The sequence below is a fragment of the Linepithema humile genome, chromosome 6 (genome assembly GCF_040581485.1).
Source record: "Linepithema humile isolate Giens D197 chromosome 6, Lhum_UNIL_v1.0, whole genome shotgun sequence".
Taxonomy (NCBI): domain Eukaryota; kingdom Metazoa; phylum Arthropoda; class Insecta; order Hymenoptera; family Formicidae; genus Linepithema; species Linepithema humile.
In genome coordinates this window covers 9,054,198-9,080,825 of record NC_090133.1, presented here as the reverse complement: position 1 = coordinate 9,080,825, position 26,628 = coordinate 9,054,198, and the positions used below count along the sequence as shown (strand labels likewise).

The following is a 26,628-nucleotide window of genomic DNA, read 5'->3' as shown; positions in this document are numbered from 1 at the left end:
GGTAGGCTGCTGACAGCTCTATCTGGAGATTGTCTACTAATCTCAGTAATTGGAACGTGAGATTGAGAAGGTCGAGAGACTTCGTGCCCCCTTCTTTGCGGATATAGGCCACCAGGGTCCGATTGTCTGTTTGTAAGAGAATGTGGGCCTTCCGGAGGGACTGGCCCTCCTGTTCTATTGATGCATAAACTGCGTACATCTCTTTGCGATTCGAGTGCCACTTCTTCTGTTCTGTGGACCATGTGCCTGAAAGGAAGGTGCCATTCAATTGGGCTCCCCAGCCGGCATCTGCCGCGTCGGTTGTTAGGAAATGCGTAATCCCTCTCTTGTGGAGGAGGGATGTGGAGGTTGTGGCTTTGCACCACCACTGTAGCTCTGTCTTTACCGCCTTGGGGAGTGACCGACTCTCTCTCCCTCTCCTCTGTGTGAAAGTCGCGCAGAAACGTTGGAGATGGCGGCAGTGAAGCCGACCTCTGCGGATGACAAAATGAGCGAAGTTGAGGAGACCCAGAAGACATTGAACCTGTCTTAATGTTGCTCTGTCTCTGGAAAGAAGGTTCGTGACAAGCTCTGTAATCTTTTGTGCCTTTTTCTCCGGGAGGATGATTCGGTTTGTGCGAGTATTCCAGATCACTCCCAAGAATTCTATTTCCTGGCATGGAGTCATAACACATTTGGTGTGGTTGACGTGCCAGCCTAGAGATTCTAGCAGCTCTACTGCTTCCTTCGTCTGGAAGTCCAGCCTGGTTCTGTCTTGAGAAGCCAGGAGGAAGTCGTCCAGGTAAACGACTACCCTCATCCCTCGCGAACGAAGGGTCTCTGCAATCCAGTTCGTTATAACCGCAAAGGTATGAGGGGACGAGGAAAAGCCAAAGGGCAAGCTTGTCCTCTGGAGAAGTTCCTCGTCGTATACGAGACGGAGAAGCTGTTGGTGATTTTCGGCAATTGGTACGTGGAAGTATGCCTGCGCGATGTCGATCCTGGTCATATAATCGTTGTCCTGCAGGAATTCTGGAATTTTGTAATGGGAGATTAACTGAAATTTTCGTACTCGAACGTGAGCATTGAGACCCCTCAGGTCGAAAATGGATCGCACACCTCCGCTGTTCTTTTTTACTAAAAACATTCGGGATACAAAACTGGGATCTTTTCTCTTGGGGCGTGTCAGTATTCCCTGCTGTTTGAAGAGGGATATTTGTTCTGACATCATTGGTGATACTCTTGTGATGAAACGAGAGTGTCTCCAATTGCTTATCATGCAAGGCTTTGAGACTAAAGAGATTTTGGTCCCTGAAATCAGTCGTAGAATGTTTGGGGGAGCTCCTAGTTCTTTCCATCTTTCCTGGAACGCGCGCAGCTGTCCTCCTGAGAAGTGTCGGGGTGTTGCATAGTCATTTACCTGTTTTCTTTCGGGAGAAATCCCCGAAGTTACCTTTGGACTCCTTCGTGGCCCCACTCTTAAACTTGGGTGGATTCCGCTGCGTGGGGAAAACCTTCTTTGAGTGTTGGGATGATCTGTCTGTGCGAAAGGAAGGACGAGATCGTGGTGGCAAAGTGTCCTTCCTGGTTGAAGACTTCCTACTCAATAAAAAGGTGGGAACGTTCAGCCAGACCTGTGAATCACCCAAGGATTGAATCAACGCTTGGAGTCTTTCTTTTGCAAAAAGATATTCTGCGCTTGGGGGAATTTGGCGCAGTGCTGACCGGGTAGTCTTAATTGGTAGTTCTCCTAGGAGTTGTTCTCTTCGCCCCTCAATAGTTTCAGCTCTCTTTCCGCAAATAGTCTGTAAGATCTGATCTGACGTCTTAAGCAACTGGGAATCTGGTCCGAAGGTTGAAGACAATCTATCATATAATGTTTCGGGGGATAAGTCTGTTGGGTTCGCAAAAGCCCAGTCTACGATGCCTTGGAGGCTACTCTGTAATAATTCTTTCTGTTCCAAGGCTGCATTGGATAGGCCTGCTAAAACTCGCTCTACTGGTAATAAGAGGTCTTTCTTCCTATCCAAGTGGCAGAGCTCTTCGTTTACTTTGAGCTCCGTAAACCCTGGGGATGCTAGAAAAGATCTAAGAGCCTTTGAATATTTGACCTCTTTCCAGTCTGTTAAACCAAACCGCTGGCATTCGTTGAGCGCCTCCAGTCGATCTTTAGTTGCTGGGGGGAGACGTCTTTTCTCGTCAACCTCGGTTCTGAGGGATCCCAGGACTAGTTTTCGTGTGTCACGACCCATTCCTGACTTTTCCAAAAAGGTGCGAGTTTTCTCGCTTGGGGTACTTACCGGTGGTACGGGCGGTCTCTGCCATAGCAAGGATGTTAAAAGATCAACCTGCTTTTGTAATGACTCGCGAGACGGGCCGGGAGAGGGATGGTAAGACCGCTTTGGCAACTGATGGGAGTTCTCCTTGTCCGAGTCGTCCTCATAATCTACCAGATTGAAAAAAAAAAAAAAAAAACTGCGTTTGCGTTCATGGCGTCGTATTGGTTCGTAAGGAATCTTTTCACTGCTGGGTTGTTCATACGATTCACTGTCGGTGATTTTACAGTCACGCTGGCTTGAATAAGCCGGAGATTCGTCCGAGCCTGACATTTTCTGTTGCAAAAGAAAGCGCACGACTGTATAATTGCGTGTTAATATGGCGGAAAAACTCAACGCTATGACAAGAGACGCAGCTTCCGCTGCGCAGCAGGTGACCCGCGCAGACGCAATAAGGGGAGGAGAAGCGGAAGAGGAGGGGTTAAGGCGGATTCTCAATATAGCTTCTCTCATGAGGATGCCGTGTATCGGCCAAAAGCACATAATAATTAGGTTATGTCTTCTAAACTGCTTGAACCATTGAGTAAAAAGAAACAGGAGGGAGCATATACTAGCCAGGACTAGGTAAATCCGCGGACGGATGTACGTCATGGCAGCCATCTTGAGCGACCACTTTTTGAAAGTGAGAGGGAATGCTCGAGCATAGCGGCAAGCGGCATACCGTACGCCGTACGCATTAATATGCAGTGTATAGTCTTTTATGCAACAGTGTATGGAAATAAACGATCAAAATGGTATACTGTAGAGCTTGTGGCATAACAGCAGCAGCTCGAAATCATGGAATAACGTTTCATCGGTTAGTATTATCAACAATAATGAGATTTTTATTTTGGAGATTATAATCATATGTATAGTATTGTGAAATTGTAGATTCACAATAATTACTAAATAATTTTCACTCACAAACAGGTTTCCGAAAAATCCGGATTAAAGAAATGCATGGATAAATTTTTGTAAGGACGAAGGATTTAATATAAATTTAGATTTTAGATTTTAACATTGCTCTTATGGAAATACTGCACGAGTGCAATCCCAATGAAAAACGCCATTAAAATTTGGTATTATTGTTGCATATTATACTTATTTTCTTTTAATTGTACATTATTTCCTAATTAAACATAACAAGTCATTCAATATTGGCGCCCTTGAGCGGCCATCTTGAGCGACCACTTTATATAGTCACTTCCGTCCGCACTTTTACGACCAAACGCTCCCTCCTGTTTCTTTTTACTCAATGGTGAGAATACTCATGCCTTATCTACACCGAAGGATGATCCTGCTTGTGGCTCATCCGAGCGAGTAATGTAGACGCATTGAAATACATTGAAAATCATACTGAAGACGAAAGTGATCGGATGAGCCACAAGCAGGATCATCCTTCGGTGTAGATAGGGCATCACGTTTATAGTGCCTTATAGCGTTTTCGATTATACAGGATTTGAACGACCCAGGGTTGGTTAATGACGTCATTGCAACCTCTCCACCAATGAAAGACTTGCATTTATAGTAAAATAGTGATTGATCAACCCTGGGTCGTTCAAATCCTGTATAATCGAAAACGCTATTAGTGTGACCAGGTGTACAAAAACATCCTCACTCAACGAAAATTAAAGCTCGACTGATTGTTTACAGCAATGCAATGTGCTGCTCCCAATCTAACCTGAAACAGTTACTTCGGCTGCTTCAACATTCGTACATTTAAACACAAAAGCATTGACTCATGCATTTAATACAGAGCAGCTGCCGAGCCGAAAATCCCCTTCAAAAGACGAGAGAGGCGGAGCATGCCGAGCGCTCGTATACCTGTTCGACGCACGATTTTGTTGAGGCTTGTAGCTCGTAAAATATTTTAAATTTTGATCTAAAATTTTAAGAAAATATTCTCTGATATAGCTACTATCGACTAACAAGGGGAGGACGCGGACTTCGGGTCACTGATTTCAAAGAAATTTTTATATGGTATAGTACTCTATCAGAAAAGTACTTTAGTAAAAAGATAGGGCGCAACGCTCAGCCGTTTTCGAGAAAAATTGATTTGAAGTTCATGGCGTCCCTTATATTCCGGTCCTGTTGGATCGATTGTCGAGATGGCGGCGTAGTTCGGGCCTTTAGGCTCTGGGCTATCACGCTGTCGACCTGGGTTCGATCCCTGCCTATTATACTTTTTTTTTTCATTTATTTTATTTATTCTAGCGAATATTTATTCATTATATTATTATAATGAAATAAATTTATATTAATTAACAATTTTGTTTTTTTTTAATTTGCACTTTTACTACTTCTATCATATAAAAAATAAAGTAAAAAAAACGTCTACGATTTAAATAATATTATAATTATTGTTTAATACCAGAAATATTTTATTAATCATAATTTAATTTGGTATGTAATTTTTCACTCAACTTCGTTGAGTTACTTATTGCTCCAACCATAATATTTGTATACCTAATGTTCGCACACCAGGTAACTGCTAATAGTTTTTAGCTCCCCTTCAGACTACTTCCCTTCTGTAACGTATATTCCTACACATCAAATTAAATTATGATTAATAAAATATTTCTGGTATTAAATAATAATTATAATATTATTTAAATCGTAGACGTTTTTTTTACTTTATTTTTTTATATGATAGTAGTGAAAGTGCAAATTAAAAAAAAACAAAATTGTTAATTAAAATAATTTTATTTAATTATAATAATATAATGAATAAATATTCGCTAGAATAAATAAAATAAATGAAAAAAAAGTATAATAGGCAGAGATCGAACCCAGGTCGACAGCGTGATAGCCTAGAGTTTAAGTGCCCGAGCTACGCTGCCATCTCGACAACCGATCCACAGGACCAGAATATAAAGGACGCCATAAACTTCAAATCGATTTTTCTCGAAAACGGCTAAGCGTTGCGCCCTATCCTTTTACTCAAGTACTCTTCTGATAAAGTACTATACCATATAAAAATTTCTTTGAAATCGGTGACCCGAAGTCCGCGTCCTCCCCTTGTAAGACTATTTCTGAAAAGTCGATTTTTTGGATCCTCTAAACGAGGTTTCCCCCCTTAAAAACGACGTGTTTTTAGAACGTCTTAAAAATGTCTTTTTTACATCTCATGCTGCTTGTTGCTCTATTTTTAGCAACCAGAATTTTATATTTTGTGATTCTTGTATAGACCAACGGTCAGTTCGTATTTCGGGCTATCCTGTATAATACGAGTCGACGATCAAACAAACGAATACATTTTAGTGTATGGCAGTGATGTAAACTCGAGCCGGCCAGCCCAGGGCTCCGTGGTAGGGGAAGCATGCACACAAGCGAGAATCGTACGTCACACGTACGTGTGCGTCACGTGTACCGCCTACGTGTGATGTAAGCGGTTCTCGCTTGTGTGCATGCTTCCCCTACCACGGAGCCCTGGTGCTGGCTGGCTTAAGTTTTCATCACTGGTGTATGGTGTATCTTAGCAATGGAAGCTGAAATAAATAATGTCAGAAGAAAAAGTGAAAGGTAATGATTATACGAGTTTTATATTAAGTACTCGTTTCACATGTACCCTGATTTTGTACAAATTATACTTTTGTTTATATCTAATGTATTAAGAAGTTGAGGTTACATTTTTTATTGTCTGGTTTATTAATAAACAACTCAAGTACAGATAATTTAACAATTTTATTCTAAAAGATTTGACAGTAGAGGATTAATGTAAAAATTATATAATTTATGAAGTTTGATTATTAGTGATTTGAGAAAAAAAAGAATGTAAATTAAAACTATAAAGAATGAAAAGCTAAATGATGTAAGAATTTATAGATTTAACGGTATACAAGATATCAAATAATTTTATAAATAATAATCATAGAATTTAAAAATGTAGACAAATTAGTTTGTAAAATTCAAAAGATTTAAGTAGTCAATATAATTATGTAAAATATATAAGTTATACTATAGAATTAAGATTATTAATTAATTATAATAAAACAATAATTAAAAATATAAAAATATAAAAACAGTTTGAGCGAGAAACCAAAACAAATTGAAGAAAAGATGAATAATATTCTGCAATATTATGATACTAATACAGATCACATTACAGTGGCAAGAAGAGAAATCTAAATATCTTGGAGTTACTTTGTGCCAGTTGTTCATAATGATTTTACAAGCATCAAACATCCTGCATCAAATATCAATTGGACAAACTTGTACCTTTCATGATGAACTATGTGTTCATGTGCGAAAATTGTTTATTAACTGGTTTGGAGAGCTTTAAGAAGAATCAGACACGTAAGTACGCTAAAAAAATCAACAAAACTGTTAGTTTATATATTATAAAATACATTATTCAGTTACTTACTAACTGTAATGTTTCTGTCCACCATTTCCAGCATGTCTATAAATGTGTGTAACAGCAATCGTAAACTTGTTGCAGATATGTCAGCAAGAATGTGACCAAAAAATTCTATTTCACGAAGACAAGGATATCATATCTCTCATTGAGTACCACTGGGAGAGTATCACCACAATGTCTCGTAGAGTCATTTAATCCATGTTATGGTATCTAATAAAATTCTTTTGTTGCGGTAGTTATATTAGGTTATAAAAGTTTTAAACAGTCGTTTTCCTATATTATATAAGACATAGAATCATAACAAGAATTTTGTCATGAATTTAAGATGTTTAAGATGGATTTAATAAATGATTCATCTTTTCTAGATCCGGAAAGCGTTGCTTAAAAATGTCGGGACTCTATTTACGATGGATAATACTTTCGAAGATCAACTCTTCAGCCTGGTGAATTCTTATCTTACATTAATTAAACCGAATTATGAGATGATGATTAGGAATGGTCACCTTCGAGCGACAGAAATGGGTGTACAACACATCGGTATGTATTGACTATTTTATTTTTATTATTATCAATTTTACAACAAACTTCAATTTCAAACTAAATTGACAAGAAAGAACTGATCAAAGAATATACATGCAATATTTCAAAATTGCTCTGTTTCTGTTTCAATTTCTGTGTGTGTGTGTGTGTGTGTGTGTGTGTTCTGATCTTATTCTTTTTTTATATTAATTATATATTATTTTTGGATGTTGTTCCATTATTTATGTACAACATTTCAAGCTGTTACTTAAAGTTTGCTTAAATTAGAGAATAATCAATGATATAAACTTCTTAAAACTTCCAATTGAATTTCCATTTTTTACGCATCTTTCAAACAAATGATATTTTTCAACAAGCAAGTTTTGTCGCACATGTATGTAGATTTGTTATTAGAGAGCAAAAATAGTAGTGTATTTTTAGATAATTTAGAACACTTTTTCTGAATATATCTTGAATGTGATTCCAGATTTAAAAGCACCATTACAAAGTATATCATGCAGCGTCTGATTATTGTACGAAAGGGCCGGTCGATGACACTTAATAGTGTCCGAAGACTGTAGACTTTTGATTGTTATAAATGCGAAAATCGTCGCGGAATATGAAGCGTAGTTTTCCATTAAAAATTCTGTTTCATGCATTTGCTGTGAGTGTACATCAATGTGATACGCACGAACTGCACGAAGACGCTTGCGCTGCAAAAGCGATATCGTTTCTAGGAACTATATACGATCGATTGCAAGATAAAAAGAATGTCTTCTACAATTTGTAAGGGTTGTAGGATTAAAAGTAATATTTTTTTGCATGTGTGTCAGAGCAACATAAATAAAACTAGGCTCTTTGAGGATTCGATTGTTTGTACATAAGTATTTTTAAAGAAATTTTGTGATGACAGTAACAGCAATTCTCACGAATTTGCTCTAAATATTGATATGGATTTTGGATATTATTTGGATATTATTATTGTCAATATTGAGAAAATTAAATTTTTTTCCAACAATGATAAAAGTAGATTTGTATATAAATATTAAAATGCTATACAAATGGTTATTCTATGAACGTGCGATTGTATGAAATTTTTTCTTTGCACATATCAGTTGTATTGGAAAACGGAATTTTTTTCTGATGATGAAAATGGAAAATGCTACAAACAGCTTGTTCTATTATTATTAATAATAACTCAGATATTTGGTTTTAGTATATTATTTGTCAAAAACTTATATTTTTTTATATACTAGTTATATATAATTGTCCATTCTACAATGCTGTTAAATATTTGCTTTGTTTTGAATATTTTTTTACTTGCGTAATTATAAAGCATAGAAAACAAGATTAACTATAATAATAATTATTTAAATAATCAAGAAACAAATTTTTTATACTTCCCAGTAAACACTAACTAGCAGTAACAAAACATCAATGTTATAATTTCCTACTCAACAATATAATTGTCACAAAATATTGCAGTAACGTTGTTGAGTGGGAAATTATAACATTGACATTATGTTGGTGTTTTCTGGATTACAGGCTGCAAATTTCTTCCTTTAGAATTTTTTTTTCAACTTTAAATATAATATTTTTACAGTGGTAGTAATATAAATACTTGCGTAAAAATGTGGTTGTCAATTAATAAAATGCAATGGATAATATAAATCTAGAAGTGTCGTCTGTTACTTATTTCACTGCACAGATCGTAACAGCATAAAGTATGAACTTGACATCCGCAACATCTTAAACAAAGTTTTCTCATTTTTATAAGAAGATGGCATGTGACAGTTGAAAAATAATTATGCTTACCGCATTAAAAGTCACGTATGACATTATGATAAGTTTATTAGCGGCACTTACTGTCAATGGCTCTTTACCTTTCATCATAATCATAATAAGAAGCTTTCTTGCCGCTATCGGCATATTGTACCACTCCGTATTATATCTGCAAATTGCGTAAAAGTTTGGTTTTATTTCATTACTTGTTTGTCGCGATTATTTTCAGGAAGTATTTTTTTACACACACACACACACTACGCTCTCTAATTTGTATTTCTGACATTTTAGAGTACGTACGCGGATTCAAAGATTGTTTCGCTGTAATCTATAATTTTCTGACCTTGCCAATTAAAAAAGAATACATAAAGTAAAGTTGTGATCAATTGGATAACGTGAGCCATAAGGTGGTCAAGGTGTTCCATGTTTGTTATTATCTGTCGAACATCATTTTTATATGAGAATTGTTACGGTCGAGCTTTCAAATTACGGAAATAGGTACCCAGCAAACACCAAGTTACAGTTATATAATTGTTAGTTGTAATTTCCCACTCAACAATATAATAACTGTTATATAATACACGTGTTATATAACAATTATATTATTGAGTGGGAAATTACAACTAATAATTATATAACTGTAACTTGGTGTTTGCTGGGTATATACATATGTGTATCAGAATATATGTAATACAAGCGCTCAGCTGACTAAAGGCCTAGGCAGCTACACGGTGATACCAGATAGATCGGAGGAGACCGTATTGAGCTGTGCAAGCGAGCCGAACTAAGAGCGTAAGCACAAGACTGTGTAATATTGTGTAAAACTGTATAAAACTAATTCGGACTTTGATCTTTCTTTTCGATTAATCTCACTCGAGATAACCGTCCGGGATGGCGGACGGTTTCATTGGTTAAATTAGACTGTGACTCGTTATTTCTGATAAGTGTCAAATATGTATATTTGTGTAATTTAACATTAACTATTTAGTTTCTTTCTTCCGTTCTTTCGCTCAACCGTGCCTTGCAACACTACCTATAAGATACACTAGCAATAATACATAGCTAATTAAGTAAAAATGGTCAACTTTTTAAATTATTCTTTATTTTTTAATAATTGTTAAAAAAAGTGCATAGTATAAAATTTGCAAAAAATGTTATATATACTGAAAAATATAGAATAATTTTAAATAAATTTTATTTAATTAAATCACATGAGAGAAAGGCCTTTTTCAAAGCCTTGTATTTCTATCACACATATGACACAAAATGTTAATACAAATTGCACATTGAACTAATCGAGTGTCGACAAATCTCACTCAAAAAATGTCAGTTTTATTAACGTTTTAATAATTTATGTCGAACGAGTTTACACAAAACGTGAGAATGGTGCATCAAGCGTCTATTCACGCCAATGTGTCTAAACGAAAAACGAACGTAACATTGCGTAGCATTTGTTTAGATCTAGCTAATTAGCTAATTTCAACAAAAAAATAGTAATCTTAATTTTAAAAAATATTTTATTTTAAAATTTGTTTAGTAAATATATCAACTAATTTTTTTTAAATATATCGAATTACTTGAAATATAAATATATTTTTAAATATATTTCTGGTCGCTTATTTTAAAAATCTACATTTTTTCTAGTTTAATAAATAATTTCTTGTCTTTATCATAAACATTTTTTTATTTTAAAATATTTTATATTTGATTCTAAAAATAATAATTTTAATTTAACACAAAGAATTGTTTATTTCATGTAACAAAACGTTTCTTTAAACAAAACAAGTAATTATTCGGATAAAAAAATCAGATTAAAAGTAAATATATTTATTTAAGTAAAAGAAACTTTTTTTCTCAGTGTAGCTGTGTGAGAAATTTCATTAGATGCGTAATATAGTACCTGATATCCCACTATACTTAATAATAATATGCAACATCCGACATGTAGAAAGAGAACCACGCTATACGTCGATTCTATAATGGCGACAAATCTAGGCGCAATATGCAGAAAATATTAATTTATTATTATTGTTCTAAATTATTGTTCTAATGAGTATTTATGTAAATACACGTATGCTCACTGTATTGCTTCCGTGTGTCTTCGAATACTATATGCTACGTTCGAATAAGATTTATTCGTGGACGTCGTTATCGAATCATTGCTGTCACTTTCGAACTCAAACGCATTTTCTAGCCGAAATCTGAGGCTCATTGTTATCCGTAGCAAATTTTCATAAAAAAATAATGATTTAAAACAAGTATTACGTTTAAGAAGAAAAACATGCGGTTATTTTTATTAGGTGTTTATGAGGTATTTTATTTTTGTGTTTCGCGGAATCAGCAGAATCCATATAACTCACCTGATAGCCGTAAATAAACCGCAGCAGTATTCGACTAGCGTTACATACAGAACGTCAATTGTAAGTGCCATTAATATGTAACTGACATGCACTACGGATGTGTGTAAAAAAATTGGAACGTAATGTGTGTCAAAGTCCACCATGTAATTAACGCGATAAAGTATTCCCGATTGGACTTCGGGTCCCGATTGGACTTCGGGGACTTCATCAAACGACGCATTGTATTCGGACTTTGGGGCGACAAATCTTTCCAATGCTGTCATAAATACGAAAAGGAGGTCAATACCAGCTTGGATACCTAATTTGTATAAAACAGTGTTGCGATTTGTACAATTTACAAACATAACTAGAATTACTATCACACAAAAAGTACAATTATATTAGGAGTATGCAAGTTCCTTAAATTTTTCGCCTTAAAAGCAACAGGAACTTTTGTTTATCTCTAATATTATAAAGTCAAAGAGTTACAATCATATATTGGATTGGCAAATAAGTTCGTTCGGTTTTTTATAACGGAATATAATTTATTGCGCAAATAATTTTCAACACTTGTGTGGAATCTATTGAGTGCTGTAGCAATCTCTCGCACCGATTGGGATGGATTATTATCGACGAAGGCCTTGATATCATCCGAATTAATGTTCGATGACGAACACGAGACAATAGAGTACAGGCTCATGCACGCTGGGCCCATCGGTACGACTGTTAGCACGACTAATCACAATCGAGTTACCAGTGCGACTTCGAAATGTGTACACATGTATTTCATCGGACTTCTGAACGGATAAATTGTATTTCATCGGATATTACACTTTATCGGATAATATTTTAATCGGATATAGTACATTAGATCGGACATTCAGCTTGATCGGAAAAAATACCTTATTTTTATCCGATCAAGTGCAATGTCCGATCATATATATCAATTTAAACGGATAAGTAAATCGCAGCTCATTATCCGTTCATATTTCATTGGAAATTTTATTTCATCGGATAAAGGCATCCATCATTTCATCGGATAGCCCCAAATCCAATCAAAATCAATCGGATAAGATGTTCAAACGGTTTTTTCCGATTAGAATCGCTGAATATTTTTCTCAGTGAAATAGTAACGCAAAATATGACGATAATGCACTTTGTCCACTTCCATTTTACAAGTACCAAGCGCACACAATACTGATGTTAGCACAACCAAACTTTATGGAAAAAGATAACCTTCAAATGCCGAAATGAGCAATTACAATGTAGCACCGAAAGGAAAAGAGTGAAACCGGCATTGCAAGCAGTACCAATCAAAAACCAAACGAACTTATTTGCCAACCCAATATAAAGTGTCAAATGTCTTTTTCAGAATTTTCAAAATTATTGTAGAAATTAAATGTTTTTGAAAGATGCTTATAAGATTACACTCTGAACTGTCAAACTTACCCATATAAGCCATGGTTAACTTTCGTCCATATGTTGCATGTGAGTTGTGTATTTTGTACTCTTCGCTCGATTTTGGCGAGAGAGTGTACTTTTGTATCTTAATCAGAAGTGATCTTATCTACAACTCGAGGAGAATATACGATTACGTAAATATTTTAATTGCTATATATTAATATGTGAGCAACGTTACTCTTATTTAACGCACCTCGGGTAATTTGTATATCATAAAAATGAATATACACGTTATGTGTATATGAATAAGTATTGACGGTGCGCAGTCAAGTAATACAAAAAAATCATGCCGAATTTCCATAGCACCCATCATCTGCGTTTTCCACACATTATATTACGAACATGCAATTACATTACGTAATAATATATAACTCCAATTAAACCGTTTAATCATAAATCACATTGTTAAGCGTATATAAAAATAAACATGAATTTTTGTGCACGCATAGTGTAGACACAACAATATAATTTTTCAGAGTAATATTCGATCACCAAAGTTTTCAACAAAATATAAAAGCTAAAATAGTATTGTATTCTTAGTTTTATTTTAAAGAAAAATACATTTTTCGTCTAATATATACCTGGAACATCAATCCGAATCCGAGTACCAATAACATCGTAAAGTATATCACGCAGCGTCTGAGTACGGTATGAAAGGGCCACAGGCCGCAGGCACTCAATACCATTCGTATAAAACTATATTGCGAACTTTGAAAAAACTCATCAATATTATTCATCTTGTCTTTCATCTTCTATCTAGGCTGTTAAGAAAGTAAACGTCAATCGACAGAGAATCCGAAGTATAGTTTTTTCATTGAAAATTCTGTTTAATGCGGCTACCGTGAACGTGTATCTGTCTGATATGCGCGAACTGCAAGACGCTTATGCTGCAAAAGTAATGCCATTTTCGCTGGGCAGCAAATTACGATCGATCGTAAAATTACGAGAAATTTTTTTTAAATTGCAAAATTATCCTTCATAATTGCGTAATCAAAGATAGACTAATAGCGAAGAACGAGACGTAAGAGGATGTAAGCGTTTGTAATTGTAGACATAGGATAAAATTGAAACAGTTTAGGTTCTTTTCTTTTTACGTGATTGCATTTGAAAACGGTAATTTCGTGATAATGGCTTTCATTAACTCGTTATACATATATGAATTTTCGATATCTTTTTAATATTAATATTGCGTTTAGCGGAAATCAGCGCTGCAACAGCACTGCATAGCGGCCGCAAATTATCTGTCGCAAAAGTAGCGGTACATTATTTTTTGTAACTTATTCAGTACAGTTGTTAAAAAAAATTAAAAATGGCAAATAATTTCACATGCAGCAGCTTTAATTTAGTATAAGCTGCTGCATCGCTTTGTAACGGTTACTTCTGCTGAATCTTTACTTCGCGATTATTGGAGAAAATTAAATTTTTTATTTTTAACTTTATATTTATTTCTCTTTTTGGTTCTTGTATAGAAATATATGTATATACAGATATTGCTAACAGAAAATGAAGCTTTTTATATAGCATTACGAAAGAGTGCTATGAGCTAAGAGAATACTAAAAAGGCGAAAAAATTTCTTTTATGTATTTTTAAAACTATTTTTATGTAACTGCGCTGAATACAGACGAAATCTGTATAAGTATAACTGAAGTTTTGCGCAAACAGTGATTGCAAAAGTTTAATTTCTTTGTACGATTTTGGAGAATGTTCTTGTATTTTCATTAGAAGCATCTTGATCTATAGCCCCAAATATATTTAAATACAAATTGACGAATAATCAATTGTTTGTCAAAAAAAGACAGTTCTTTCATAAAACAAGGAAAAAAAGTTAAGTTTATGAACGAACTATTTTAAAGGAAAAAATGTAATCAAAAGAAAAATATATGTTTAATCCAAAAAGCTTGGCGCTGTTACACTTTAAAAAATATATTCTATAATAAAATTAATATAATATTATATATAAATATTCGACATTACATTAATAACTACTATGAAAGATTAATAGACATTATGTTATCTTTCTTGCTCAATCGTAGAATTGTTATAATATTACATATGTTTTGCAAAAGACTCAAATTCTTAATAACAGTCGGGTTCGTCAGAATAATGTATCAATGCTTATGTGCGAATGGAAGAGAAATGCTATACCTTTGTTCCTTCGACCTCTTCTATCAATCACTATTCGATAAGGCAGTATCGCGTTCAGTCACACGCAATATGTCTCGCGCAATGGACGTGGTCAACCAACCTGAGCTTCCAACTGTTTCGAATTGAGTGCAAGCAAATTACACACTGTCGAATTTTCAAGCAACATGTAATGAGTGTCAAAAAACTTTATACTTCGTCAGCACAGAAAGCCTTCAAGATCATATAAAACGCGAACATAAAACTACTTATCAATTTGAAGAGCCACATAAAAATGAGCCTTGGAAAAACTTCAGAAAAACTGGCGATTTAAACGATGTAGAATATGTTATATGTGAGGTGTCTGTTTCCGTCGACGATATCTTCATTTACCATCGCGTAGAAAATAGACAAATTGTAACCGACATTGGTTATGACTGGGTGTTCAAATATTTTAAAAAGACTAGTGGCAGTGTTTTTTCAGTGTATTGTATTCTTTGTAAACATAGACAAAACGAAGGAACTACGAGTATAATGTTTGAAGATATCGTATTCTTGTATTATAGAAGTGCTCATCCAGAAAAATAGGGCGAAGGACTAACATTAAGAAAAGAACCAGGAGCAACATTAAGTGCAAATTTAGGAACAGTAAAGCTGTTGTTAAAAGTGTATGACGATTGCGAATGGAAATCAATAGACGAGGAAGATCGCGCAATTGCTATAAATTGGGTGAAAAGAAAGTTTGAATTAAAACCAAGATTTCGGGCAGAATGTAAAAAGTGTTTCCAAATTTTCAGTAGCATCGATATGTCAAGCTTCAATGCTCATATATACTACCAACATGGTCATGTTTTTTATAATATGGAAAAACATAGATTAAATGGTTATCAACAAGATTTGTCTTGGATGAATTTTAGGAAAGTTAAATGGGTTAAAAGAGCACATTGTGTTATATGTAACAAACGTTTTTAACTGAAAAAGGAAGCCTATTTTCTCATTATCATCCAGAATCTGATAATATCGACATTCATCACTACACATGGCAATGCAAATATGTGAAACAAAACGAAGATGATAATGACGGTTTTCAAGGATATTGTTACTTATGTCAAGATGCAACAAAAAGTGAAGTTAACTTCGATTTCATGCCTGTAATACACTTATTCCTTCACATATTCGAACATTACGGAGATTTGAATAGAAGAGATGATCCAGGACCAGGAAATGTCCCACGATCGTCAAAAAGCAGTGAAACAAACAAAAAAAGCGACGGTAAGTTTTATTGATATTATTGTTGACAACGATATCGTTGTCAATTATTAATTTTTTATTTTCTTTGAGTGGCGTACTCAATACTTATATAATAAGAACAATAAAAATCGAATAATTAGTTTTTAATCAGCTTTTTTAATTTTTAATAGATGTACCTATTCTTGACTCATGTTTGACAATGGAGATGGTAGCCGAATTCAGATCAAGCCACAAACAGCAATAACGGCAGTCTTGACTTTGATCGCTTAATTAATTTCAAATGTATAAGAAAATTATCTTCAAGGTCTGTATATATTAGTTTGATTCTTATAAAGTTATAAGCAAGTTTATAAATTTATATCTCAAAGACGTACCTTGAATTTATAAATATATAATTCTTATAAATTAAATGAAGAAAATACTTTTTAATATTACATTTATAAAGTTTGTTTATAAATTTATAAAGCAAATCAATTTTTTGAACAGTTATGTTCATGTAAGGACATTTGTAAGATATTTTCATGTTTATATTATTTCACTTTTTTACTTTTACTTTATCTAACTTCAGTTACTTATAATTTCTCCAGAGGTGTTTTAAGCGTATTATACGAGTAATCAGCAAAATCTGTCAATGTAAATTTTCAATTTTATGTTTTCCAAATTTATGTGTGATTAATAATGTATTCATTGTAGTAAATATAGTATTCATTGTAGTAGAAATATGCAAACAATGCGTTTTTCAACACATTAATAAAACGGCATTTTTTAACAAATAATTTAATTATTTTATCTAAAAAAAATATCCAAGACAAAACATTAGTATAATATTTAATTAATTTCTTCAATATTTTCTCATCCTTTTGCTAATTAGTAGTAGATTCATATTTTCAACTAAATTTGTATCTTGCATTTATTTGGCTTCAAAGCTTATTTAAAAAGCTGTTTTTTATTAAAATAAAATATAATATATACACAACTTCTTTTCAAAAGACGTTAATATTTTTTAACGGATAATAAACAAGAAATTTTATTGAACATATCGGCAGAACGACATTGCATTCATTGATATGCGTTCTGTTACAAGAAAAACATGTGCAAGCGTCGCAAAATGAGGATTTGATGGATGCAAATATACCATAATGTCAAATTTTGTAACAAAGTGTAATAGCTGACTATATCTTACGACAGAAACTATCAGCGCTTTAAACAACGTAGCAAGAATATTATTAGGACTATTGTAACTTCGAAGTAAATATAGTTAACGCTGAAATTCGAATATATTTCGCGAGTCTCAACGAAAGAAATACGATACATGTTATATGTGTTTTTTAGTTGTTCAATATCGAGTTAATAATGGTGATGAAACCATTAATCAAAGCTTGAGAAATTATATTTGGGCATCGAGAATCGAAGATGCTGCAATACATCTCAATTGGATAAGGACATATTTAAGGAAAGATCATAAAAAACACTATAATGCACCATTTTTCTTGTTGAGTTTTTAACGCGATATTTTGTCGAAGAATGAAGGGCCAATAGTGCATTCGATGCTTTCGGATGGAATCTGGCAAAATAGTTATTTTCTTCATTTGTTCATCATACGCTTCTTTGATATATGTACATTAATATACAGTAGTATATGATTCCCAGAATACAAAGCTACAATACCCGGAAATTAGTAAGCGGGGTATTAACGTCAATTGTGCATTTTAGTGTATTACACAGACTTTGTTATTAGAGCTTGCCGTCGCCGATTTCATCGACAATCACTTTGTAGAAATGTGTAGATACTGCCACATAATACGCACCTTCAAATAGGAGGAACGTTATTACAAAAATTCATATTACGAATGTTTAACTATATAAATCAATTAAGCACAAAATTGCAGGTATCGAGATTAAAATCATCGTGATTTCATATGAAATTCAAACCGAACGTCTTCACAATACGACGGCGACAGTACCACATCTAAATACGTCTGCGTCAGGTAATGAAATGCTAGGGCGCGCATAATTATCGTTCAAAATGGATGTATTAATTGCGTTTTTTGTAGAACCAATAAATTCGAAACGGTGAGCGTAAATTCCTCTAATATGGTTATTATGAACACAGAACAGTTTTATTTGGAAAACATAAATAATGATTTCTGCATTATTTCAAAGAAAAACTTGTTTATTTACGCAAAAAATGTTGTGTAAAATCTTTTTTGCTTAATTGTAGGGTTGTTATAATATTACATATTTGTATAAGATTCGAATTCTTAATAACAGTTCGGTAAGTTAGAATAATGTATCAATGTTTATGTACGAATGGAAGTGAAATGCTACATTTTTGTTTCTTCGACCTCTTCTATCAAACACTATTCGAGACAGCATTGCGTTCAGTCACACGCAATATGTCTCGTGCAATGGACGTAGTCAACGAACCTGAGCTTCCAGATGTTTGGAATTGGGTGCAAGAAAATTACACATTGTCAAATTCCCAAGCAACATGTAAGGAGTGTCAACAAATTTTATACTTCGTCAGCACAGAAACTATTCAGGCTCATATAGAACGTAATCATGAAACTACTTATCAATTTGAAGAGACACATAAAGATAAACGTTGGAAAAATTTCAGAAAAATTGACGATTCAAACTATGTAAAATGTGTTGTTTGTGAGAAGTCTTTTTCCTTCGGCAATGCTTTCGATCATCAGCATCGCGCAGACGATAAACAAATTGTAACCGACATTGATTATTACTGGGTGTTCAAATATTTTAGACTGACTGTTTCTGCTTATGTTCATTCAGCAAACTGTATTCTTTGTGAATACAAAGAATTTATAGCGTTTGAAGAAACTATATTCTTGCATTTTAAAACAGCTCATTCAGATAAATGGGGGGAAAGATTACCATTTATTAAAGAATTAGCAGTTTTAAAAGGTGCCGTAAATTTAAGTAGATTGGAGTTGTTCTTAAAAATATGTGAACGTGGCCATTGGGGCATAAACGATTGGAAAGATCGCACAACTGCTATAAATTGGGTGAAAAGAAAATATCAATTAAAACCGAGATTTCAAGCAGAATGTAAAAAGTGTTTTGACATTTTTAATAGCATCGACACATCAAGCTTTGATCAACATATATATATTAAAGAACTTTATCTTTTCAATATGGAAAGTCAAAGACTTGTGACTAATTGCAGAAATGCATATTGGATAAATTTTAGGAGATTAATATGGAAACAGGAAGTACAATGTGTTTGTTATATGTAGCAAGAAGTTTCCAATGATGACGAACGACTGGAGAAAGCATCTACATGATAATGATAATAATTACATTCGTCATTACACATGGCAATGCAAATATGTGAAAGAAATCAAAGATGGTAATGATGATTTTAAAGGACGTTGCACTGTATGTGAACAAGAACATGACTTTTATTTTATGCCTGCAATACACTTATTTCTTCACATATTCGACAATAAGTGTCGAAATTTGATGAGAAGAGATTATCTAGCAACAGGAATCGATTCACGACCAACAGATGATCTACCAATGCAAAGACAAAGAATGGAAAGCTTTATAGCATTCGATGGACCGTCAACAAGCCGTGAAATAAACTGAAAAGAAGCGGCGGTAAGTTTTATTGATATTATTAATATTGTTGTGTATTATTAATATTTTATTTTCTTTGGCGTACTCATTACTTATATAATAAGAACAATGAAAATCGAATAATTAGATGTTTTTAATCAGTTTTTTATTTTATTTTTTATAGATGTATCTATTCTTTTGACAATGGAGATGACGATAACTGAATTGAGATCGAGCTACAAACAACAATAACGTCAGCCTTTATTTTGATCACTTAATTAATTTGAAATGTATAAAAAAATTATCTTTAACGTCTGTATATATCAGTTTGATCCTTATAAAGTTATAAGCAAGATTATAAATTTATATGTCAAAGACGTACCTTGAATTTATAAATTTTGAAATTCAAATATTTAAAAAAAACTAGTGACTGTGATTTTTCAGCGCAATGTATTCTACGTAAACAGAACGTTTTGGCGTTTGATGAAATTATATTTTTGCATATTAGAAGTGCTCATCCAGAAAAATGGGGAGTAAAATTAACATTAAGAAAACATTAAGAAAAACCAGAAGCAACATCAGGAGTAAATTTAGGAACATTGAACCTGTTGTTAAAAGTTTATAACGATCGTGTATGGTATGCAATAGACAGTGAAGATCGCGCAATTTCTATTGATTGGGTGAAGCGGAAATACAAATTAAATTCGAGATTTCGAGCAGAATGTAAAAAGTGTTTTGATATTTTCAGTAGCATCGACATATCAAGCTTTGATACTCATTTATATAATGAAGAAAATTATTTTTATTATTGGAAAAGCAGAGGAGATTGTAGTTATCACCAAAATCCATCTTGGATGAACTTCAGAAAACTTAGAGGAAAACAAAGAGCAGAATGTGTTTTATGTAACAGAATTTTTATACTCCGAAGGAAAGATTGGGAAAAGCATCATCATGAAAGAACTGATGATGATAATAACTTCATTGGTCACTACACATGGCATTGCAAATATGTGACAGAAAACGAAAATGATAATGATGATTTTAAAGGATGTTGCAATATATGTAAAGAAAAACATAACTTTGTTTTTATGCCTGCAATACACTTATTTTTTCACATATTCGAACATCATTATGGAGATTTGATGAGAAGAGCACGCTTAAGAGACGACTCAGAACCAGGAAATGTCTCACGATCAAGAGATGATTCATCAATAAGAAGTCAAAGAATGAGAAGACCGACACCATACGACAGACCGACAACAAGTTATGAAATAAACTGAAGAAACGGCGGTAAGTTTTTTTGATATTATTAATATTGTTGTCTATTATTAATTTTTTTTTTTTAGTGATGTACTCAATACTTATATAATAAGAACATGAAATCGTATAATTAGTTTTTAATCAGTTTTTTTATTTTTAATAGATGTATCTATTCTTTTGGCAATGGAGATGATGATAGTTGAATTAAGATCGAGCCACAAACAGCAATAACGGCAGTTTTGATTTCGTCCACTTCATTAATGTGTAATGCATAAAAAACTATCTTCAATGTTTGCATATTATATTAATCTATATAGTATATTAGTTTCATGCTTATAAGTGTATAAACTTGAATTTATAAACGATATATAACGTTTATAATTTGAGGAAAGTCTTCTTTAATATTATATTATATATTATATAATTTAATATTATTTTATACAAAGTTTGTTTATAAATTTATAAAGCAAATCAATTTTTTTAACTGAACAGTTTATGTAATGACGACATTTGTCAGATATTTTCATATTTAAACTATTTTATTTATTTTTTTCATTTTTGTTTTATCTAACTTCAGTTTGTTATAATTTCTCCAGAGGCGTTTGAAATGTATTATACGAGTAATTAGGAAAATCTGTCAATGTAAATTTTTAAGATGTATGTTTTCCAATTTTGTGTGTGACCATTAATGTATTCATTATAGTAAAGAAATATGCAGACAATGCGTTTTTCAACGTATTAATAAAATGGTATTTTGAAATAAATAATCTTATAATTTTTTTAGAAATAAACAAGTAATCTTATTGAACATATCAGCGGAACGGCATCACATTCATTTATATGCGTTTTGTTACAAAGAAAACATATGCAAGCGTCACAAAATGAGTATTTGATGGTTACAAATACACAATAATTTGTCGAATTTTGGAGTAAAATGTAATAGTTGTCTAAATCTTATTACAAAAACTATCAGCTTTTCGAACAACGTAGCAAGAATATTAATATGCCTATTGTAACTTCGAAGAAAATATAGTTAGCACTGAAACTCGAATATATTTTGCGTGTCTCAACGAAAAAAATACGATATATGTCATTTGTCCTTTTTTATTGTTCCATATCGAGTTAAAAATAGTGATAAAACCACTAATCAAAGCTTGAGAAATTATATTTCAGAATCGAAGGTGCTGTTATACATCTCAATTCGATAAGGATATATTTTAGGAAAGATGATAAAAATTCTATGATGCACCATTCACCTTGTTGAGATTTTCACGCAATATTTTTTCGAAGAATGAAGGACCAATAGCGCATTCGATGCTCTCGGATAAAATTCGCCAAATCAGTTATTTTTTTGTTCATTATACGCTTCTTTGATATACATATATTCATATACAGTAGTTTCCCAGAATACAAAGCTACGATATCCAGAAATTAGTATGCGAAGTATTAACGTGCATACTAATTGTGCATTTTAGTGTATCACACAGACTTGCGTTATTAGAGCTTGCCGTTGCCGATTTCATCGACAATCACTTTGTAGACATGCGTAGATACTGCCACATGATACGCACCTTTAAATAAGAAGAACGTTATTGAAAAAATTCATATTACAAGTGTTTAACTATATAAGTCAGTAAAGCTGGTACGAATAAATTGCAGGTATCGAGATTAAAATCATTGCGATTTTATATGAAATACAAATCAAACGTCTTCACAATACAACAGCGACAATAACACATCTAAATACGTGTGCGTCGGGTAAAGAAATGCTAGCTTGCGCATATTTATCGTTTTACAATGAATGTATTAATTGCGTTTTTTGTAGAACCAATAAATTTGAAACAGTGGGCATAAATTTCTTTTATATGGTTATTATGACACACAGAACAGTTTTATTTTAAAAACGTAAATAATTATTTCTGCATTGTTTCAAAGAAAAATTCGTTTATTATGCCAAAAATGTTCTTTAAAATCTTTTTTGCTTAATTGTAGGGTTGTTATAATATTACATATTTGTATAAGATTCGAATTCTTAATAACAGTTCGGTAAGTTAGAATAATGTATCAATGTTTATGTACGAATGGAAGTGAAATGCTACATTTTTGTTTCTTCGACCTCTTCTATCAAACACTATTCGAGACAGCATTGCGTTCAGTCACACGCAATATGTCTCGTGCAATAGACGTAGTCAACGAACCTGAGCTTCCAGATGTTTGGAATTGGGTGCAAGAAAATTACATATTGTCAAATTCCCAAGCAACATGTAAGGAGTGTCAACAAATTTTATACTTCGTCAGCACAGAAACTATTCAGGCTCATATAGAACGTAATCATGAAACTACTTATCAATTTGAAGAGACACATAAAGATAAACGTTGGAAAAACTTCAGAAAAATTGACGATTCAAACTATGTAAAATGTGTTGTTTGTGAGAAGTCTTTTTCCTTCGGCAATGCTTTCGATCATCAGCATCGCGCAGACGATAGACAAATTGTAACCGACATTGATTATTACTGGGTGTTCAAATATTTTAGACTGACTGTTTCTGCTTATGTTCATTCAGCAAATTGTATTCTTTGTGAATACAAAGAATTTATAGCGTTTGAAGAAACTATATTCTTGCATTTTAAAAGGGCTCATTCAGATAAATGGGGGGAAAGATTACCATTTATTAAAGAATTAGCAGTTTTAAAAGGTGCCGTTAATTTAAGTAGACTGGAGTTGTTCTTAAAAATATGTGAACGTGGCCATTGGGGCATGAACGATTGGAAAGGTCGCACAACTGCTATAAATTGGGTGAAAAGAAAATATCAATTAAAACCGAGATTTCAAGCAGAATGTAAAAAGTGTTTTGACATTTTTAATAGCATCGACACAGCAAGCTTTGATCAACATATATATATTAAAGAACTTTATCTTTTCAATATGGAAAGTCAAAGACTTGTGACTTATTGCAGAAATGCATATTGGATAAATTTTAGGAGATTAAAATGGAAACAGGAAGTACAATGTGTTATATGTAGCAAGAAGTTTCCAATGATGACGAACGACTGGAGAAAGCATCTACATGATAATGATAATAATTACATTCGTCATTACACATGGCAATGCAAATATGTGAAAGAAATCAAAGATGATAATGATGATTTTAAAGGACGTTGCACTGTATGTGAACAAGAACATGACTTTCATTTTATGCCTGCAATACACTTATTTCTTCACATATTCGACAATAAGTGTCGAAATTTGATGAGAAGAGATTATCTAGCAACAGGAATCGATTCACGACCAACAGATGATCTACCAATGCAAAGACAAAGAATGGAAAGCTTTATATCATTCGATGGACCGTCAACAAGCCGTGAAATAAACTGAAAAGAAGCGGCGGTAAGTTTTATTGATATTATTAATATTGTTGTGTATTATTAATATTTTATTTTCTTTGACGTACTCATTACTTATATAATAAGAACAATGAAAATTGAATAATTAGATGTTTTTAATCAGTTTTTTATTTTATTTTTAATAGATGTATCTATTCTTTTGACAATGGAGATGACGATAACCGAATTGAGACCGAGCCACAAACAACAATAACGTCAGCCTTTACTTTGATCACTTAATTAATTTGAAATGTATAAAAAAATTATCTTCAGCGTCTGTATATATCAGTTTGATTTTTATAAAGTTATAAGCAAGTTTATAGATTTATATTTCAAAGACGTACCTTGAATTTATAAATACATGATTTTTATAAATTAATTGAAAAAGGTACTCTTTAATATTACATTTATAAAGTTTGTATATAACTTCATAAACAAATTACATTTTTTTAACTGACCAGTGATATTCATGTAAGGACGACATTTGTAAGATATTTTCATATTTATACTTTTTCATTTTTTTACTTTTGCTTTATCTAACTTCAGTTTGTCATAATTTCTCCAGAAATATTTGAAATGTATTATTCAAGTAATTTTTTTAATATTATGTGTGACCAATAATGTATTCATTAAAGTAAAGACATGTGCAAACGATGCGTTTTTCAACGTATTAATAAAATGGCATTTTTTAACAAATAATTTTAACATTTTATTTGAAAAAAATATCTAAGACAAATCATTAGTATAATATTTGTTTTATTTCTTCAATATTTTCTCATACTTTTACTAATTAGTAATAAATTCATATTTTTAATTAAATTTGCATTTGCATTTATTTTGCTTAAAAACTTATTTAAAATAATTGTTTTTTATTATAACAAAATATAATATATACACAAGTTCTTTACAAAAGACCTTAATATTTTTTCGCAGATAAAAAACAATTTCATTGAACATATCGGCAGAATAATATTGTATTTATTTATATGCATTCTGTTACAAGAAAAACATGTGCAAGCGTTACAAAATTAGGATTTGATGGATGCAAATACACAATAATGTCGAATTTTGTAGTAAAATGTAATAGTTGGCTAAATTTTATGACAGAAACTATCAGCGCTCCAAACGACGTTGCAAGAATATCATTATAATCTTTGTAATTTCGAAAAATATAGTTAACATTATCATTCGAATATATTTCTCGAGTTTCAACGAAAGAAATACGATATATGTCATATGTGCTTTTTTATTGTTCAATATCGAGTTAATGATTGTGATGAAACTACTAATCGAAGCTTAAGAAATTATATTTCAGAATCGAAGATGCTGCAATACATTTCAATTCGATAAGGTCATATTTAAGGTAAGATGATAAAAAACCTTATAATGCACCATTCATCTTGTTGAGTTTTTTATGCGATATTTTGTCGAAGAATATAATGCCATTAGCGCATTCGATGCTCTCGGATGGAATCTGCCAAATCAATTATTTCCTTGTTCATCATACGCTTCTTTGATATTTATACATTCATATATGGTAGTTTCCTGGAATATAAAGGAATGATGCTTGGAAATTAGTATGCGGTTTATTGACGTCAGTTGTCGCGCATTTGGCATTACACACACTTGAGTCGTCAGAGCTTGTCATTGCCGTTTTCATCGACAATCACTTTTGTAGAAATGTGTAGACACCGCCACATGATACACATCTTTAAGCAAGAGGAATGATACACATGATAAACATGATACACACCTTTAAACAAAAGATCTGAGACTTTATTAAAAAAATTTATTGTAATATATATTATTTATAGGTTATTAATATTTTAGTAATAATGTAGTAATATAATTGTAAAATAGGTTTGATTTGTTGCCAGAAAGATATATGTTTCCATGTATGCAAAATAATTTGTGCAGCTTACAGTTGCAAAACTCGATTCGTCATTGTAACGTATATCGACTGAAAAAATGCAGATTGCTTGATGAACAGTCAAGACGCCAAGGTGAAACAAATATTTATTGCGTCTTTTAATGTTTTCTGTTTAGTCGTCGCTAATATATAAATTTTGGAGGAATTTACATCAAACGAATTTTATTTCTAACATTTCTGAAGGATTTTGAAATTATTATTTCATTATTTGCCTGTAAGATAATCGTACAAGACGAAATTTTAAAATTATTGCTTAGTTGAATAATACAATTTTTTTCGCAATAATACATTTCTCAATAACATTTGTCGCGGAATAACAATTAAGATTTGATAGCGGAGATTCGGCA

The 26,628-nt window shown here is 32.6% G+C and overlaps 2 protein-coding genes and 1 long non-coding RNA gene across 8 annotated transcripts; 2 read left to right on the top strand and 1 right to left on the bottom strand.

Moving 5' to 3' along the window:
- Positions 1–5,612: 5,612 nt before the first annotated feature.
- LOC105679727 (uncharacterized) lies at positions 5,613–8,844 on the top strand. 2 transcript variants are annotated; one of them, XR_001101887.2, is made up of 5 exons: positions 5,613–5,816; positions 6,403–6,590; positions 6,736–6,860; positions 7,020–7,191; positions 7,661–8,844. It is a non-coding gene; the product is annotated as an uncharacterized lncRNA (long non-coding RNA). The 2 variants fall into 2 exon arrangements; XR_010890725.1 differs by lacking the exon at positions 5,613–5,816 and adding an exon at positions 5,897–6,105.
- On the bottom strand, positions 8,499–13,637 carry LOC105679738 (odorant receptor 13a-like). 4 transcript variants are annotated; one of them, XR_010890723.1, is made up of 11 exons: positions 13,596–13,637; positions 13,337–13,516; positions 12,949–13,068; positions 12,744–12,861; positions 11,316–11,613; positions 11,037–11,156; positions 10,856–10,946; positions 9,256–9,392; positions 8,989–9,124; positions 8,795–8,921; positions 8,499–8,719 (listed from the first exon to the last, which is right to left on the bottom strand). XR_010890723.1 is itself a non-coding variant. In XM_067357122.1 (10 exons), the coding sequence occupies exons 2-10, from the start codon at positions 13,502–13,504 to the stop codon at positions 8,871–8,873; spliced, it is 1,239 nt and encodes a 412-aa protein (XP_067213223.1). In that variant the 5' UTR covers positions 13,505–13,516; positions 13,596–13,637; the 3' UTR covers positions 8,499–8,870. The 4 variants fall into 4 exon arrangements, 3 of the variants coding, with proteins under 3 accessions (XP_067213223.1, XP_067213224.1, XP_012235384.1); XM_067357122.1 differs by having other exon boundaries at positions 8,499–8,921; XM_067357123.1 differs by having other exon boundaries at positions 8,499–8,921; positions 11,316–11,571.
- Positions 13,638–17,097: 3,460 nt separating this feature from the next.
- LOC105679734 (uncharacterized) lies at positions 17,098–25,050 on the top strand. Of its 2 annotated transcripts, XM_067357116.1 has the most exons (4): positions 17,098–19,749; positions 19,892–20,997; positions 21,131–24,355; positions 24,498–25,050. In XM_067357116.1, exon 3 carries the CDS (start codon positions 23,027–23,029, stop codon positions 24,341–24,343), a length of 1,317 nt encoding a protein of 438 aa, XP_067213217.1. In that variant the 5' UTR covers positions 17,098–19,749; positions 19,892–20,997; positions 21,131–23,026; the 3' UTR covers positions 24,344–24,355; positions 24,498–25,050. The 2 variants fall into 2 exon arrangements, with proteins under 2 accessions (XP_067213217.1, XP_067213218.1); XM_067357117.1 differs by having other exon boundaries at positions 19,892–24,355.
- The last annotated feature ends 1,578 nt before the right edge of the window (positions 25,051–26,628 follow it).